The following is a 19,785-nucleotide window of genomic DNA, read 5'->3' as shown; positions in this document are numbered from 1 at the left end:
AATATGCTACAAAGACAACATATTTTATGTTCAAACTGGAAAACGTTTTTTTGTGTGTGCAAATAATCATTAACTTTAGAATTTGATGCCAGCAACACGTGACAAAGAAGTTGGGAAAGGTGGCAATAAATACTGATAAAAGTTGAATGCTCATCAAACACTTATATGGAACATCCCACAGGTGTGCAGGCTAATTGGGAACAGGTGGGGGCCATGATTGGGTATAAAAGCAGCTTCCATGAAATGCTAAGTAATTCACAAACAAGAGTGGGGCGAGGGTCACCAATTTGTAAGCAAATTGTCGAACAGTTTTAGAACATTTCTCAACGAGCTAATGCAAGGAATTTAGGGATTTTACCATCTACGGTCCGTAAAATCATCAAAAGGTTCAGAGAATCTGGAGAAATCACTGCACGGAAGCGATATTACGCACCTTTGATCCCTCATCGAAAACCGACATCAGTGTGTAAAGGATATCACTACATGAGCTCAGGAACAGTTCATAAAACCACTGTCAGTAACTACAGTTGGTCGTTGCATCTGTAAGTGCAAGTTAAAACTCTACTCTGCTTTTATCAACAACACCCAGGAACGCCGCCGGCTTCGTTGGGCCCGAGCTTATCTAAGATGGACTGATGCAAAGTGGAAAAGTGTTCTGTAGTCTGACGAGTCCACATTTCAAATTATATTTGGAAACAGTGGACGTGGTGTCCTCCGGAACAAAGAGGTAAATAACCATCCAGATTGTTATAGGCGCAAAGTTCAAAAGCCAGCATCTGTGATGGTATGGGCGTGCATTAGTGCCCAAGGGATGGGTAACCTACACATCTGTGAAGGCAACATTAATGCTGAATGGTCTATACAGGTTTTGGAACAAACATATGTTGTCATCCAAGCAACGTTATCATCGACGCCCCTGCTTATTTCAGCAAAACAATGTCAAGCCACGTGTTACAACAGCGTGGCTTCGTAGTAAAAGAGTGCGGGTACTTTCCTGGCCCGCTTGCAGTCCAGACATGTCTCCCATCAAAAATGTGTAGCGCATATATATACACATATATATGTAAAATATGTATGTGTGTGTGTGTATATATGTGTGTGTGTGTGTGTGTGTATATATATATATATATATATATATATATATGTATGTATGTATATGTGTATATATATATATATATATATGTAGATATATATATATATATATATGTAGATATATATATATATATATATATATATATATATATATATATACACACACACACAAATATATATATATACACAAATATATATATATATATATATATAGATATATCTACATATATATATGTATATATGTATATATATATATATATATATGTATATATGTATATATATATATATATATATATATATATATATATCTACATATATATATATATATATATATATATATATATATATATATATATATATCTATATATATATGTATGTACATATATATATGTAGATATATCTATATATATATTTGTGTATATATATATATTTGTGTGTGTGTGTGTATATATATATATATATATATATATCTATATATATATTTGTGTATATATATATATTTGTGTGTGTGTGTGTATATATATATATATATATATATATATATATATATATATATATATATAATATGTGTGTACATATAAATGTATATATGTATATATTTAAATGTATGTATATGTTTGTGGATATATATATATATACCAGAATTAATTTGTTTTTAAACATGGTGGGAGAAATGTGTGAAATAAATTTCAAAAGATTGAGTGATACCATATGAAACATTTTATGGAAGGCCAGCACATACAGTAATGCAGCAGTTCACAAAAGATCTGACCATTTAAAAATCACCTTTGGGTTAGCGCTCGATACAGGTGAGATTGGAAAAACTTTGGGGAAACCACAACAGGAATTCTTCATGATTGTCTAGAGAGAGACGTTTTTAAATCAAATGAAACACAGAAGCAAAAAGTTGCATGTAAAGATTCAATTTCAATCAAGTCAATTACAATTAAACCAGAGGGACAATTTGATGGTTTGGCAAAAAAAAAAAAATGGTAATACTTATTAAAAAAGGGGCAAACACAGAATTTGGCACTTTGGAAACTAAGAAAAAAACAGATGTTGTCTTACTAGCGTACAGAAAAAGACTGAGGACAATTGAAAAATTCAGACCAACACAAAACATGACCTTTGAGCCTGATTATTCAACACCAGAAGGACTAACTCCTGAAGACTCAAGAAAAGACAATTAGTCATTAAAGAACAATAATCTAAAATAATGTATCTAAAACGTCCGTGGCACTTTATGCGAGACGGATAACTTACTAAAATATAGTTTATCATGCAACATAATCAACCACGAGAACATAGTCAAGGTTTAATTACATGCAGTAAATGTACGAAACGACACTAAAAATTGTATAAATATGAGCTTATTGAATTCAAAGCTTTACAGACTAACGTAGACCACACGCTCTGTATATCCTGTTTAGCCTCTTTAATACAATAATCACGCTTGATGTCTTGGCTTCTTTAAAAGCTAAAATACAAAAGTCAAACATTCTGAGTGATCTTGGATACGTAGTTAAAACAACTCTATCAAATTATTCTAAATAGTTTGCTTGAAAAAAAAAAAAAAAGTGAGATGACTTCTTAAATGGAACACCGTCCAAATAAATGTTACTGTGCTGAGAGGTATCAAAATGGCTGCTGCGCCTTCAAGTTGCGTTATGTCCAAGAGAGGGATTTTGGCGAGCAAAACCTGCATTAGGGCGAGAAAAGCACATTCTTTATGTAGGCCACAGTGGTGACGTTCACCAGCATGTTCACATGCTCGTTCCCTGGAAGCTCTTGTAAGCTCACTGGCTCTTTCTGAAACCCCGCCCACCGCTTGCATTGGGTGGCGCTTAGCAGGTTGACCGTCCCATCACCGTCTCCCCACACCACGGTGGGCTCGACGTCAGGGAACTTAGCAGAGTACTGGAAAGCTTCCGACGTGGGAACGCCGGTCCCGTACAAGCAGTGGACGGTCACGCCAGGCGGTGTGAGGTCAAAGAGCAGCGACTCCGTGTCCTGGCGCATTAGCCAGCCGTCCTCGAAATCTATGTCCGAGAATAAACGCTTGTAGTCCATCACCGTGTAGTTGATGGTGGGCGTCTGGATTAAAACCTGCAGGTGCACACAGAAAGACAAAAAAATATTTAACTTGGTGCAAATGAGGGTTTTATCGTAACAAAATTACCAGCATATTATGCAGGTATGTTAAATTAATAAAAACATTAAAGCGCAATGTTCTGCAGCAGCCGGTTTTCTTAATGTAGTATCGACTGCACACACTGCTAAAAAAAGCACCATCACGTGATGGATATGTTTACAGGAAACATTTTCATTGAAGCAATCTTCTACTTCTTGTTTTATGTCGGGGCACTCAAGCTAAATTATCGCCACCTACTGTAAAGTAGTGTGAACCAGAGTTCCCGCCCTTCTCCCTCCCTCTTATACCGGTACTGTACATATTTACCTTCCCATACTAAATCCTCCAGTTTGCCTTTGTGGCCGTGGCGGTGTGGCGAGGGCCATGGTCAATATTACAGAATCGTATAATTTGCATAATCTGCGATGATTAAGGTTAAGATTACCGTATTTTCTTGAATTGCCACAGGGCATATAGTATGAGCCTGCCTAGAATTACTGCCGGGTCAAACTTGCTTCCCAGAATAATTAGCGCATGCTTAGTATTACCGCCAGGTCAAACTCGCCACGTCACGAGTGACACTTCCCCTGTCATCATTTTCAAAATGGAGGAGGCTGATTTCAATACCGGTAATTTGAAATCGCATAAACGGAAGAAGATTAAGAGCTATTCAGTAGGATTTAAGGTCCAAGCTTACGTCACACTCAAATTTTTACTGCATACCTTTGGTAAGTGCCGGAGTGAGAAGAGGTTTTAAAATGATTATCTCATGCTTACTCTTACTGCATGCCTTTGGTAAGTGCAGGAGTGAGAAGAGGTTTTAAATTAGTGCCCTGGCGGCAATTCAGGGAAACACGGTAGTTTATTTTAAAGGGGACAATGCAATTACATAAAACAAATGACTACACATGGTTAATAAAGCCAGAATTAGCTAGATCTGTAGTCCCCTGGCCATGATGTAAAAAAGGCAGTAAAATTAAAAAGAGAAAGGGGGGGGAAAAAAAGCACACAATATATATATATGATAAAATACAAAATCATAACATTTATCTTAGCATCAAAAACCGGCTCATCTTTTAGTGCTGGCAGCTGTAGGCATTGATGAGACACATCTTACATTTTTTTGTGAAGGCCAAATAATGCAAATAATTTTTTCAGTGCTGAAGTTTGGATAAATGAACGGCTTTGTCCCGCTCATGGACTCAAAGCGTCACCGGAAGTGAATGAGAAGTGGGCTCGGCCTTGGATGCCGGGATTCCACATGATGATTGGATAATCTATTCAAGGATTAATCCCTTTTTGATTGACCGCAAGAAATGAGCGAATCAGCGATCTTGAAATATAAACTAATTCCAGAATATTTTTCAACATTCATTCTGTTGATCCTTGTTATGGAGAATTTTACAATACTGCAAGTTAAGTTCTTGGTAAAATCTAGTATATTTATATCTTCTATCTTTTTTTGGAAACCGTACACGTGTTTAAAGTAAGTAGTAGTAGTGTTTCGAGAAAATGAGCTTTCTGCTATGCAGCCAACAAGCTGCAACAAATACAACAATAGAGAAAAAACATAATATAATACTAAATATGTTATACCAATTAATAACACATGTCTTTAAATGTGTGAACATTTTTTGTCTTTAAGAAAATAAATGCATCTGAGCTCATTATGCAACATACATGATGTCATATTGACCCATGCCCAGGCCACGCCCCTATCACCACACGTATATTGCCAATCAGGGGGAAACCCTGATTATTACAGTGGGGCAAAAAATTATTTAGTCAGCCACCGATTGTGGAGGGAGTTGAAAGTCTGTGTTGTTCGGCCACAGCCCCAAAACATCACTGCTCTCGAGCAGATCTGCATAAAGGAATGGGCCAAAATACCAGCTACTGTGTGTGCAAACCTGGTAAAGACCTATAGTAATCGTTTGACCTCTGTTATTGCCAACAAAGGTTATATTACAAAGTATTGAGTTGAATTTTTGTTATTGACCAAATACTTATTTTCCACCGTAATTTACAAATAAATTCTTAAAAATGTGTACAATGTGAATTCCTGGATTTTTTTTCTTCCACATTCTGTCTCTCACAGTTGAAGTGTACCTATGATGAAAATTACAGACCTCTGTCATCATTTTAAGTGGGAGAACTTGCACAATCGGTGGCTGACTAAATACTTGTTTGCCCCACCGTATATATATATACAAATATGTATGTGTGTGTGTATATATGTGTATATATATATGATATATATATATATATATATACACACACATACATTACCTGAGAAGAACATTGTCGTTCTTCTCAGATATTCTCATTTGGATTTTTAAAGAGGAAAAAAACACACCTGATCTTTGGGCCAGGTGTGGGAATAGGGGAGGAGCCAAGAGGTAGACACAGCTGAACGTTGCTGAGAGCGAATCTTCAGTGGTCTAATCACTGGGATGCCATTATTGTCACCTAAACACACACAGAAGAAACCTGAGTTAAGACGTAGAACGTAGACTCATCTGATATTTGTGATTAATTACAACTATCATGGCTCATCTTCCAGGCTTTGTTCATATCACCAACAAAGGCTACTTAAAGTACAAACATGAACATGTAGCTAGTTGGGAGTTAATTCAGGTCTGTAGTATGATGGTGACACATGCAAACAGTTTCTTCTCTCACCAGAGATGATCACGCGGAGTGTCTTGGTCACACCTGCCCACGGTGCCCCCAAAGCGATGAAAGCTTTGATGTATTTGTCTTTCCAGGCTTGCGGCTGATGATTGAGGAAATATAAAGTGTACATATTGCCCATACTGTGAGCGATCAGGACCACAGGCCCACCCGCCTTCTCTGCCATCTCCTCGATCATCTTCTGCAACGCCAGGAAGTACTCCTTATTCTCGTCTGTCCACAAAGCAACAAGAGAGTAAACTCTTCATTTGCAGTAAAGCAATTTAATTTTACTCATTTATATGAAGCGTCAACCAAGACAGAAGTGTGCGTGCATGCTTACTGGGTGCTTTCCTCCAATCATAGGGAGCTCCTCTGACATTGTCACCTCGAGTGTAGCCCCAATCCTCCAGCGCCTGTGCGATATTAAAGAAATACATACCTAGAAGGCAGACATTAGCATAACATGGCTTTAGTGGAATTCAAGCGGAATAAAAGTTTACAATCACAATTTTTGTCATGTTTATTTGACAAATAACAGGTAGGTTTGTCTTCAGGTGTCTTTATTGGTCTGTAACCACAGACTCTGCTCATTTATCTAGAAGAAGAAGATTTGTGAACCTTAGTTGGATATGAGGGTCTGGTTCAATGAATCATGTCCTAAAGGTGTTCGATGGGTTGGATGTCGCCACTTCTTCCACACCAAACTCAACCTAGCAGTCTTTAGACCTCAATTAGTGCAGCCATGCTGGAACAGAACATGAGCATCCCCAAACTGTTCCAAAGCACAGAATTGTGTAAAATGTCTTAAGATATGACTTTCCTGGCTGACTGACTGGTTGATTCATTGATATACAGTGGAACCTCGATGTACGAAGTTTTTGATTAACAAACCCTGTTTCCATATGAGTTGGGAAATTGAGTTAGATGTAAATATAAACAGAATACAATGATTTGCAAATCACTTTCAACTCATATTCAGTTGAATGTGCTACAAAGACAACATATTTTATGTTCAAACTGATAAACTTTTTTTTTTGTGCAAATAATCATTAACTTTAGAATTTGAGGCCAGCAACACATGACAAAAAAGTTGGGAAAGGTGGCAATAAATACTGATAAAGTTGAGGAATGCTCATCAAACGCTTATTTGGAACATCCCACAGGTGTGCAGGCTAATTGGGAACAGGTGGGAGCCATGATTGGGTATAAAAATAGCTTCCCAAAAAATGCTCAGTCTTTCACAAGAAAGGATGGGGCGAGGTACACCCCTTTGTCCACAACTGCGTGAGCAAATAGTAAAACAGTTTAAGAACAACGTTTCTCAAAGTGCAATTGCAAGAAATTTCAACATCTATGGTCCATAATATCAGCAAAAGGTTCAGAGAATCTGGAGAAATCGCTGCACGTAAGTGGCGTGGCCGGAAACAAACATTGAATGACCATGACCTTCGATCCCTCGGATGGCACTGTATCAAAAACCGACATCAATCTCTAAAGGATATCACCACTTGGGCTCAGGAACACTTCAGAAAACCACTGTCACTAAATACAGTTCGTTGCTACATTTGTAAGTGCAAGTTAAAGCTTTACTATGCAAAGCGAAAGCCATTTATCAACAACATCCAGAAACGCCGCCGGCTTCTCTGGGACCGAGATCATCTAAGATGGACTGATGCTAAGTGGAAAAGTGTTCTGTGGTCTGACGAGTCCACAATTCCAATTGTTTTTGGAAATATTCGACATTGTGTCATCCGGACCAAAGAGGAAGCGAACCATCCCGACTGTTATCGACGCAAAGTTAAAAAAACAGCATCTGGGACGGTATGGGGGTGCATTAGTGCCCAAGGCATGGGTAACTTACACATCTGTGAAGGCACCATTAATGCTGAAAGGTACATACAGGTTTTGGAACAACATATGCTGCCATCTAAGCGCCGTCTTTTTCATGGACGCCCCTGCTTATTTCAGAAAGACAGCGGATATTTTACTGGCCCGCCTGCAGTCCAGACCTGTCTCCCATCGAAAATGTGTGGCGCATTATCAAGCGTAAAATACGACAGCGGAGACCCCGGACTGTTGAACGACTGAAGCTCTACATAAAACAAGAATGGGAAAGAATTCCACTTTCAAAGCTTCAACAATTAGTTTCCTCAGTTCCCAAACGTTTATTTAGTGTTGTTAAAAGAAAAGGTGATGTAACACAGTGGTGAACATGCCCTTTCCCAACTACTTTGGCACGTGTTGCACCCATGAAACTCTAAGTTAATTATTATTTGCAAAAAAAAATGAAGTTTATGAGTTTGAACATCAAATATCTTCTCTTTGTAGTGCATTCAATTGAATATGGCTTGAAAAGGATTTGCAAATCATTGTATTCCGTTTATATTTACATCTAACACAATTTCCCAACTCATACGGAACTGAGGTTTGTACAAACCTCAGTATGTACATTTAATCAAGAAATTGTGTGTCAGAGCACAGTAATTGCAGGCAGGCTGGTGGATCTCTAGTGCTCATTCAGCCTGCATAGTGTTGCTGTTAGCTACTGTGCTACTTTGTGTGCCTTTTAAGTGCTTTTCCCCCCAGACATTTTTCTAATTTTGCTAGCTCAATAGGAGTCCAGAGAAAGCAATGGACAAACGATGAGTGGTTCGATACATTCAGAAATTATCCACAGCAGTCGACAATTAAGGTTGTTGGAATCGGTAACCAATGTCAACCAAGAAGAGGACAAAATAAATAATCTGATTCTTGATTTACTTTTTTTTTTTTTTCCCCCTAAGGCTTGTTGCTCAACCTGCAGCCTTGTACTCACCCACACTGCGTTTACTGGGGTCCAGATACTCCACTGAGTATGTCTGGCCAAATCCAGGGACGCTGATGTTTACACCAGGTGGTGAAGAGGTGGTGTGTGTTGTCCGGTTATAGATCAGCCTTTACATAAAAAAAACAGGTACACACACACACACGTGATACAGGAAGTAGAAATTGATTAGTGTTAGTTCTGCTTTTGTGAGAAGACAGATCCACAAATACACAAGGAAATAACACATTTTCATGTAAAACTGTCAGTATGTATGACACAGTTCTTTTTTTTAACATGCACGTTTCTTCTTTTTACGAGACCATAGATAAGGAAGGATAACCTTTCCAATTGAACAGGTATTTTTATCAAACAAACTAAATAGCGTTAAATAATAGCGTTTTCACAATGGCTCATGTCATTTCTGTATCTGCATGTTTGCAAATTTTCGATTTTCTGCTGTCTTTATTGCACACAATGAAGCGATCACATTTATTTTGTGACATTTTTTTTATAGTCTGCTTGTGAAGAGTTCCATCCATCCATTTTCTACCGCTTATTCCCTTTTTGGGGTCGCGGGAGGCGCTGGCGCTTATCTCAGCTACAATCGGGCGGAAGGCGGGGTACACCCTGGACAAGTCGCCACCTCATCGCAGGGCCAACACAGACAGACAACAAATACACTCACATTCACACGCTAGGGCCAATTTAGTGTTGCCAATCAACCTATCCCCAGGTGCATGTCTTTGGAAGTGGGAGGAAGCCGGAGTACCCGGAGGGAACCCACGCATTCACGGGGAGAACATGCAAACTCCACACAGAAAGATCCCGAGACTGGATTTGAACCCAGGACTGCAGGACCTTCGTATTGTGAGGCAGACGCACTAACCCCTCTCCCACCGTGAAGCCCTTTGTGAAGAGTTGACGGATATTATTTCTTTTGATTCATTTTATAAAAAGGTGACAGTCATTATGAGCAACTGAAGAAGGATCACATTACATTACAGTCAGTCTTTGTATGAGTGTATCATACTGTAAATTGCGGTAAGGGAAATCCAATGAACAGTGGTTTGCATCATTGAATATCTGCTCAACACTCTTGGAACCCTGGCTGACCAGGTAATAGAAATAGCACCTTGTAATACATTCCTTTGTAATTTGTTCAAAAAAGGTCCAACTTGGACCGAATTGTACAAAAAAAATGTTTCTCTTAAAAAGACTCTTTTACGCAAATGCCTAAAGGCCGTTAATTTTTCAGAGTGTTGTAAGTCTTATCCCCTTTACGGCCATACGTTAACATAGGCGCAAATTAGCTTTGTGTGTGGTCAGCTAATGATAGCGGTTTAGCGCCCAACGTTAGCGGTCATTGAATGTATATTCCACTGATTCTCAAGCTGTGGTAAATCTGCCACTTGTGGTACGTGGGCTCTATCTAGTGCAGGGGTCGGCAACCTGTACCACTCAAAGAGCTATTTTGACCCGTTTCACAAAATAAAGAAAACAATGGGAGCCGCAGAACTCTTTTGAAATTTAAAATGAAATAACACTGCACACAGAATTTTTTTTTTTGCTTTGTGCTATGTATAAACCAGGGGTCTCAGTCACGCGGCCCGCACCTTAATGAGAAAAAGTTATGTTAGCACGGCCCGCAAGTTTTATATGAATGCTGCTTGACAGCATTACACTTGCCAACCCTCCCATATTATCCGGAGGCTCCCAAATTCTCGAAGTATCTATTCTCGCGAATATCTGCTGAAATTCACCCGAATAACATTAATAAGGGCGTGCTATGAAGGCGCTGCCTTTAAGGCCCTTTACAACATGTACAAACAGCTTGCCAGCCAAGTTACATGTTGTATGTGGCTTCTGCAGAAACACGTACATGGCTGCAAGGCATACTTGTTCAACAGCCATAAAGGTCACCCTGAGAGTGCCCGTTTAAACAAGTGTAACACTCTTACTAATATGCGCCACACTGTGAACCTACACGAAACAAGAATGACAAACACATTTCGGGAGAACATCGCACTGTAACACAACATAAACACAACAGTAGAAATACCCAGAATCCCATGCATCCCTAACTCTTCCTGGCTACATTATACACCCCTGCTAGCCTACCCCTCCGTGCGTCGGTTGAGGAGGGCGGGGTTGGGGGGGGGTTGGTGCTAGCGGGAGTGTATAATGTAGCCAGGAAAACTTAGGGATACATGGGATTCTGGGTTTTTGTCCTATTTTGTTTATGTTGTGTTAAAGTGAGGATGTTCTCCCGAAATGTGTTTGTCATTCTTGTTTGGTGTGGGTTCACAGTGTGGCGCATATTAGTAAGAGTGTTAAACTTGTTTATATCACAACCCTCAGTGTAACCTGTATGGCTGTTGAACAAGTATGCCTTGGAGTCACTTACGTGTGTTGACAAGAGCTGCGTATTATATGCGACCGGCTGGCAAGCAGATAGTATGGTGAAAAAGCGGGCGCGACGACATGTTCTAGAGGACGTTAAAAGCATTGCCATCACGGCACGCCCTAAATATTGTAGACCGAGTGAAAATCGGAGGATGTTAGTTAGCCCCGTGTGATTTCCGGGAGAGGCACCAAAATCTGTAAACCTGCCGAAATATTTGGGGGGGTCGGTAATTATGCAGCTGAGCCACATCATAGTGATCAAAGAGCCGCGGGTTGCCGACCCCTGATCTAGTGGTACACAAAATAATCACTTTATAAAAGTACAGTTTTATTTCTAATATTCAAACACAACAATATTGTTCAAACTGTGTGTAATTTCACAGTGGCCAAAAATATTGAGTATACATGTTAAATAAAACATCTGCCTTGTTATTTTAATGAATACTTAGGCCTACTAGGTGTATGTATTTTAATGTTGGTACTGGAGAGAAGGTTTTTCTGAGGTGGCACTTGGTAAAAAAAAAAGTTTGAGAACCACTGCTATATTCTATCACAATAACACGGCTGCAAATCATACTTTGGTAGGAGTTAGGTCTTGAATTCAATGTGTTATTCACCTTCTTTATCTTAGTGATGGCACTTGCAATTTTCTTTGCCCCCCTTGTGTCGTATTGAATACAAATAAGCACAGAGACTGAGTCACCGAAGTGTAGCATTCTATCTTTGGGTACTCAATACTGCAAAATTATACAATGGTAAACAGACTTGTTTGTTACACGAAATGTCTGGCCATAATATAAGCAAGACAATAGAAGAAAACCACAGCAAACTTTTGGCAACATCGTTTGCCGGAAACTGAATCTTACGGAAATAAAAGAAGACGGAGATAACTTTAGTAGCCTCAATAGCAAGTAGGACAGTTTTAACCAAAGGATGAAAATCCCAAGTAGCTCACAATAGGACATTAGGATTACCTGTTGTTTACAAACCACCAAAATAGTGAAACCAAATGATAAAACAATTACAAAAATCACTTATGCTAGGACGGATAACTGAAGACGGATAGGTTTACTCAAAACAGAAACCAAACTAAACAATAATACACACTAGAACAAAAATTTACTTTGAACAATATGAAAATAATGAGGAAGATGTGAGCCTGAACGATTGTGAAATCTATGACTTGTAGCTGTAGACTTGTTTACATACAGACAAGAAAGGTTTATTGATGTAATGATTGTATATTAACAAAACTATTTTAGTTTGGTGCAAAAAAGCATCACTGCTACAGATAAAGACTTTTAAGTTACAACATCAGCCAAGAGCATTCAATAAAGGTTGAGTGTCAAAGTTCATTGGTAGTTTTCGTGACAACTCATATAAACATATTGTTGTATTTTTATGAGCAGACTTCTACAATAAATGAAGATTACTTCTGCATAACACTGAGTCTGTAATACAACAGACAAATGGCTGCTGTTGAAAAAAGTTTTGTGGATAGGTGCTCAAGTGTTTGTTACATCACCTCTCTCTTTCCATATCCTTCCAAAGGTCTGTTTGTCCAATAAAGATGGCTGGCTAATGGTTCAAAGACTCAACAAGGTCATCAAATCTATCCACCTCATGGTCTGTAAACAACATTAGTTGACCCCACTTATTCTAACTATTCAAACATCAAGTAAAAAGGAATAAAAAGTGAAGTTATGATGGGACTGACTTGTAGAATTTCGGTTCCCACTTCCCTGACTTAACTCTTGATTAGGAGTAGCATCAACTATCGTATATTTCCATTCAAATGTTACCACAGTTCATGGGACAAAAACTGCCACCTGTATTTGAGTAGTTATTTAACTATGGCCAGCCACTCGGTTCTAGTAGGGTAATCCCTCATGATGGGGATTTTTAAAGCTGGTCCCTCCAGAGATAAGTATTTGATTACATTTGTGTGGCCCTTGTGCCATACCTTATGTTGTCTATCCAGCAGTCAATGGCGACAGGCACCAGCTGCTCAAGGTTGAGCCACAAAGTGAAGAAGGCATCTGTCTTCTTGTAACAAATGTAATGAACCACGCTGGGTTTATCAAGCTTCGCCTCCAGCTGGTTTCCCAGGTCTCCAGGAACTGTAACAATGCAACAAGTCAACATTTTAATAAAAAAACACATCACACATGAATTCAAAGTTCTTTTTGCCTAATACTTTTCAACAGATTGAATTATTTAAAACTATGTGAGGCAACATCTATGTGAATACTATTGTTAAAGATAAGCAATGTACGGTAGAACCTCAACTTAATTGGTTCTGTGATGGAGCTCTGAAGTCAAAAAACTTGCATCTAAATTCAGTGCCACCCTTTGAAATTAATAAAAGTCGATATAACACCACAATTTATACACACCGCAATTTTAACATGTCTTTCAAAACACAAACAAACTTTAGGAAAAGGAAATACTGTACAAAAAAAATTTGTATTGTTGCCGGTTTATAAATTATTATTTATTGAGTTTTATGGGCAGAGTCGAAGATCTCCAATTGGCTCTGTTGTAAGAAGACTTTTACCCCCCATTAATTTACGAGTTAGAATGCATTAAAAAAGTACATCCGTCATGTTTTTCATAATGGTTGTGAATGATAGGCAAAATTCCAAAAGAAGTGCAGTTCCCCTTTAACATTTTGTGAGTAGTATGTTCAAGCCGTTATCCCAACTAGAGCTCAACCGATTATCGCCGCCGATATTTGGCATTTTGACATCCATCGGCATCGGTCTCTTTTTTTTATCGGTATTGGCCTTTTTTTGTCCAACTAAAACTCAACTACACATATGATAGCAGTGTTTAGTATTCAAAAGAAGTAGTAGATACTAATAACTTCTCAAGCACTTCCCCATTTGCCCTGCAGGAGAAAAGTTGCCTTTTTTTTCCCCCACTGTAGCGCTCACGCCGGCCACGCCCCCCTCCCTTTTCTCTTCCTCGTGCAATGTTGGCCACTTGTCTTCTGCTTAGCTTCTTTACTGGCGTCTTACTGCTTGCCGATCAAGCCTATGTCTGCAGCCCTCGGAGTGTTGGCTCATTAAAGGAGCAAACTTCATGTTCCAAGAATTCATGAAATAATGCAATATAGATGAATGGACATAAAGATGACAAAAAATATTTCTCTGACCAAAAATCCACGCTTTTTGTAAATATATTGTCAAATAGGAGACTTATTATAAAAGTAAAAAAGAAGAGGAAGCATTCCTATACTTTCTGTAACATCCATGAAGAAATGTCAACCAGCTTGAAAACGTTTCGCTTATAAGCTACGTGAAGGAGCCCCAAATGTATTTATTTACATGTTCGTAATATATTAAAGTTTCTTACAAAGAAACTATTAAGTGTAATATTTCCATAAACTTCGATAAAAATAGAATATATGTCGAGTTATTGTGACCCATTTTTACAAATTTTTCCAGGAGATTTTGCCTATTTTGAAATGCAAATGTAGCTGCTCCTCTGACCCGTAGAGTAAGACACACATAATAATGGGGTGTGTGAAATTCCTTGATGTCGTCGCTCGGTGCTGAAAACCACCATATTAGTGCCACATTAAACATTATGTCGCTACTGGTCTAACGTTTCTTCAAAAATTATGTTTAAAAAAACAACATAAAGGGCAACTGCACTTTTTGGAAATGTGCCTGTAGTTCACAATCCTTATGAGGGACAAATTTATTTTTTATGCAGTCTAACTGCTAAATAAATGTAATAAATGTCAGCTTACAATAAAGCCAATGGGTACTATGACGTCATTGCGTCTATTCTGACTATAAAACCCAATAAATAACCATCCAAAAAGCGCTAGCAATATTCCATTTAAAATTAATGACCTAAATATTGACCATGTATAAGCAATATTGTATTAAAAGCGCTAACGTCAAGCACCCACATTTAGTGGCGCATTCATCAGAGAGAGGCAATTTCCTTATGCTGGCTGTATTGATAGCATTGGCTGCTGAGCTGCTTTCTTGCCTTGGTGCTTGTGAAAGTTTATTCTAGATTATAAATCATGCCTCTCACCATGATGGTAGAAAGATGAGGACATAAACTGAGAAGTTAGTCAACTTTGACAGCCAATCTAGATCCGGAGATGGCGAGAAACACGACGCCGGTTTGCACCCACCATTGTTTTTTACCTTTTCGTGAGCATTATCAGTCTTTCTTCATCTAGAAGGGAATACTGTACATCAACAGTCTATCAGTCAGTATTCTATTGAGAGCAGACATTGTACAGTAAGTAATGTTTTATTATGTTTGTTGGCTCCCATGATCCCTGCAGTGAGTAGTAATTATTGATAATATTAAAGGAAAAAGTGAACGTTGTGATGCACCGCCATATACTGTAGCCTGCACTTTGAAAATATAGAACATTACACAAGACGCTCAAAAATGTATCAAAATGTTTTAGTATGACTTTGGTAAGATATGAAGCCGCGCCGCTTGAAGGATTGTCGGCGCATTAAAAATATGAGTATTATTATGGTGTGTGTATAAGGTAAGACATTGTCTGGCGTTTTGTTTCGAAATATTATGCAAAAGCAACTTTTCTTACCTTCTGGTACCTGTGTGAATCCTGAAAAATTGCGAGCGTCCGCACAGACTCCGTAGTTGATAAGTTTCTTCTTTTTCTCTATCTTCTTGTTATTCATTATTATATATTATATATTATTGTTATTCACTGTTGCCATTTCTAATATAAAGTAGTGTAAAGTTCTTACTTATATCTGTCAGTAAACTTGCCATAAAAGCGCTAAAATATACCGGCGTTGTGAGTTAACATTATTCACCCAAGGAACTTTAATTATTAGAGAGTTCAGATTGGACGGTTTTTCACGGGACACATTTCCGGCCTTGTTATTGCATTAGTGAGCCACGGATGAGGAGATGCTGCTCTGTTATTGATTTAAGTAAAGTCTGAATTTCATTAAAACAGTTAGCTCCATCTTTTGACACTTCTTCCACTCCCGTCCTTGCACGCTACACTGCTACAACAAAGATGACGGGGAGAAGATGCTGCCAAAAGTGAGCCACGTAAATAAGTCCGCCCACAAAACGGTGCATAAAGCGGCTTTAAAATGATCTGTAAAACATCATCTATGCAACATTTTGACCAAATAACCACCATTGTATGTTATGTAGACCATAAGGAAGTGTTTTCAATTTACAAAAAAATAATAATATGACTCCTTTAATGGGCCAAAAAATATATGACCAAAAAACAAAAATAGACCATTCATCGGCACACTCTGGTCCGGAAAATACGGTACATAATACAGGTTATTATAAATGTGCCTGTCACTACATTACATATATACGTACAGGGTGTATATAAAATGATCATGGAGGTGTTTAGAGTTTTTTTTTTTTTTAAGAGTGCCTTATAGAGCAACTCCCATTGACTCCATTTCAAGCAGACTCTTGCTCGCATATATTTACTAGTTAGAACGGGGGTCACCAACACGTTGCTCTCTTGCCGCATGCGGCTATTTAGTGCCACCCTCGTGGCTCTTTGGAGCCATTTTAAACAGGATTGAAAATGGAAAAAGATGGGGGGGGATTTTTTTGTTTTGTTTAAGTATATTTTTTTGTTTGCGGACAAACATGACACAAACCTTCTCAGTTGTTACAAAGTCCACTATTTAACATGTTTGTGTGTATGCTTCACTGATGAGAGTATTTGGTGAACGTCATTTCGTCCCACTAATTTTGGCAGTTCTTGAACTCACCATAGTGTGGAATGTGACGCAACAGTTTGATTACATGTAAAATCTTCTGCTCCTTTTTCTCATTTTGTCCATCAAAAGTGTTATACTGTGCGTGAATGCAGAAAAGGTGAGCTTTGTTAATGTTATTGACTTGTGTAGAGTGCTAATTAGGCATATTTGTCAGTGCATGACTGCAAGCTAATCAATGCTAAAATGCTATTTAGGCTAGGTGTATGTATGTACATATTGCATCATTATGCCTCATTTCTAGGTATATTTGAGCTCATTTAAAATCCTTTACTTGTATCCTATTTGTATATAATTTAGTTTCGCATATCTCATGACACATTATTTGTATGTGATATTGGCTGCATTTCAGAGAGTTGTTTGTGTGCCATGTTGTTCCAGACGACAGCAAACATTATCTAGCTTGCTATAGACTATAATACATCTATTACAAAAACACAGCCAGCCGTTTCATTTAACTTGGACACACATATCTACACCTTTGGCCATTAAAAGTCAGTCGTTTCCAGGAGTTACCCCACCTTCTGAGTAGCCTCTGATTTACTAATGGTTTCCAATGTTGTAAAAGAGTGTAGGATAAATATTCAAGTTCAACATTTCTGTGAACGAAGATTTGCTTCAGCCTGCGACACATACCGTATTTCCTTGAATTGCAGCCGGGGCGCTAATTAATTTAAAACCTCTTCTCACTCCGGCACTTACCAAAGGCATGCAGTAAAAATTTGAGTGTGATGTAAGCTTGGACCTTAAATCCTACTGAATAGCTCTTAATCTTCTTTCCCTTTATGCGATTTCAAATTACCGGTATTGAAATCAGCCTCCTTCATTTTGAAAACGATGACAGGGGAAGTGTCACTCGTGACGTCACGAGTTTGACCAGGCGGCAATACTGTTGTAGGCACAATACCAACGTGAGCAATTTGCAAAATGCGCAACCGCATTTTGCAAATTTGTATAATGCGCAATCTTTTTGCAAATTGCTTCCAGCTATACTGTATATTTGACTTGTGTGGTGCACATTTTGCAAATCAATGGGGGCAATTTGTATAATGTACAATCTTTTTGGCAATTTTGGAAATGGCTTCCAGTTATATATTGATTGTGTTGGAAGTTCTGGCTACTAACCCTAACCCTAACCCCAACCCTTGATGCCATCTACGCAGTGTTGGGAGACTGTTTTGCTGTTCTTCTTCTGTTCGATGTAGCTTTCTGTGCAGAATTCCGCAAATTCTTCTTCAGCCGTCCTCAAACCATCCGTTTGCACGGTCGTGCCATTTTCAAACAAAATCTCATCTTGCGCTATGCAAATTGCTTGCGCACAATGGAAATGACGTATAATTTGTAAAGTGCGCGAGATTGTTGAAATACTTACAACAATACTAAGCATGTGCTAACTATTTTGCGAAGCGAGTTTGACCCGGCAGTAATTCAAGGCAGGCGCATACGATATGCCCTGCGGCAATAGTCATTTTGATAGTAGGCTATTATAGCTTATATAGACACTTACATCATGTGTTGCCTTTATTATAAAACTTATATACCGCTCTTCATTTTTTGTGGCTCCCGTCAGATTTGTTTTTTGTATTTTTGATCCAATATGTCACTGGCGTCCCACTGGATGTGAATTCTCTCTGCCCACTGGGTGTGAGTTTTCCTTGCCCTTTTGTGGGTTCTTCCGAGGATGTTGTAGTCGTAATGATTTGTGCAGTCCTTTGAGACATTTGTGATTTGGGGCTATATAAATAAACATTGATTGATTGATTGAATATGACTCTTTCAATGTTTTGGATTGCCGACCCCTGAGTTAGAACAACAACAAACACGTTTAAGTATTTTGAATTATAGGCAAAATTCGCCCCCCAAAACGGATTGTCCATCTGTTTACTGACTTATACTATTCATGTTTGAATAATTTTAACAAAAAAGTAAATGTCATCACCAAAGTTTTCAGCCTCCTTGACTACAAATAATCAGTATCAGTACCGGTCCTCTGTAATCCCAACACCCAACCTCATGTAAACAGAGCAAGTACAAGATAAAAGTACCTTTGATCAGTGTGGGAAGGGGATAAAGAAAGGAATGGTAATGGAATTAAAGTTGCGATAGAAAGCAACAATTGGCCTATTAAAAAGAATCACATGATGAAGTGAATGGATTTTAGCTCAGGGTTTTCTGATCTTCTGCAATAGGAATCATATGATTAGACTATCGGTAAACAAGATGTAGAAATCAAGAATATAAAATGCCATATATAGGTTTGGTGCGTTGCTGTTTTAGTCATTTGTCGAATAAATATTAAAAATGAATGTCAACTGACCGGACTAGATATAATTCAAAACGCCAGAAATAATAAGATTTACTGAACACATACTAACGATATTTTACCGACATGTTTTTGCTAGCAAACTAATTAGATGATAAAAAAAATCATTGGAATATTTGAAGTCTGGTTCGGCCAGTCTTGCTTGTTGACACCCATCATTAGTCGAAGGTTGACATTTTCCAATTGTACAACATGAGCCACGAACACTTACCGAGGACCACCGGGGGTCCCGGGGACTGGCACGGCGTGTTGCCAACGCATTTCCCAACAGGACTGCCGTAGCTCCTTCCAGAAAACAGCAACAATAACACGCCGAGTGGAAGCAGTGAGAAAGCGGTTACCCGCTGGCGACTTGCCATGACTCCTGATGTTTCATAGCAAACAAGACATGGCCGTCAATCAAGAGAGGCAGTCGGAACTCATCTAGTCTTCTTTACCTAACGTTTAGTAGTTGAGGCTCGCTCGGGTGAACATACTGATCACGGGGTGCACTACAGATAGCAGAGAAATCCATCTCGCGAAGCAACTTCGGCCAAGTCAGAAGCAATCGAGCTCAAATACATCGAACATTCAGGAACTACGCTTGAAA

At 38.6% G+C, this 19,785-nt stretch overlaps 1 protein-coding gene across 1 annotated transcript; it reads right to left on the bottom strand.

Annotated features, from left to right (window-relative positions):
- Window positions 1-1,789: 1,789 nt before the first annotated feature.
- Window positions 1,790-19,785, bottom strand: pla2g15 (phospholipase A2, group XV). Its single transcript, XM_061917485.1, has 7 exons — window positions 19,408-19,785; window positions 13,072-13,228; window positions 8,715-8,833; window positions 6,240-6,338; window positions 5,906-6,130; window positions 5,580-5,692; window positions 1,790-3,198 (listed from the first exon to the last, which is right to left on the bottom strand). The coding sequence occupies exons 1-7, from the start codon at window positions 19,553-19,555 to the stop codon at window positions 2,797-2,799; spliced, it is 1,263 nt and encodes a 420-aa protein (XP_061773469.1). The 5' UTR covers window positions 19,556-19,785; the 3' UTR covers window positions 1,790-2,796.

The sequence above is a fragment of the Nerophis ophidion genome, linkage group LG12 (genome assembly GCF_033978795.1).
Source record: "Nerophis ophidion isolate RoL-2023_Sa linkage group LG12, RoL_Noph_v1.0, whole genome shotgun sequence".
Taxonomy (NCBI): Eukaryota; Metazoa; Chordata; class Actinopteri; order Syngnathiformes; family Syngnathidae; genus Nerophis; species Nerophis ophidion.
This window is presented reverse-complemented; position numbering and strand designations above follow the sequence as displayed.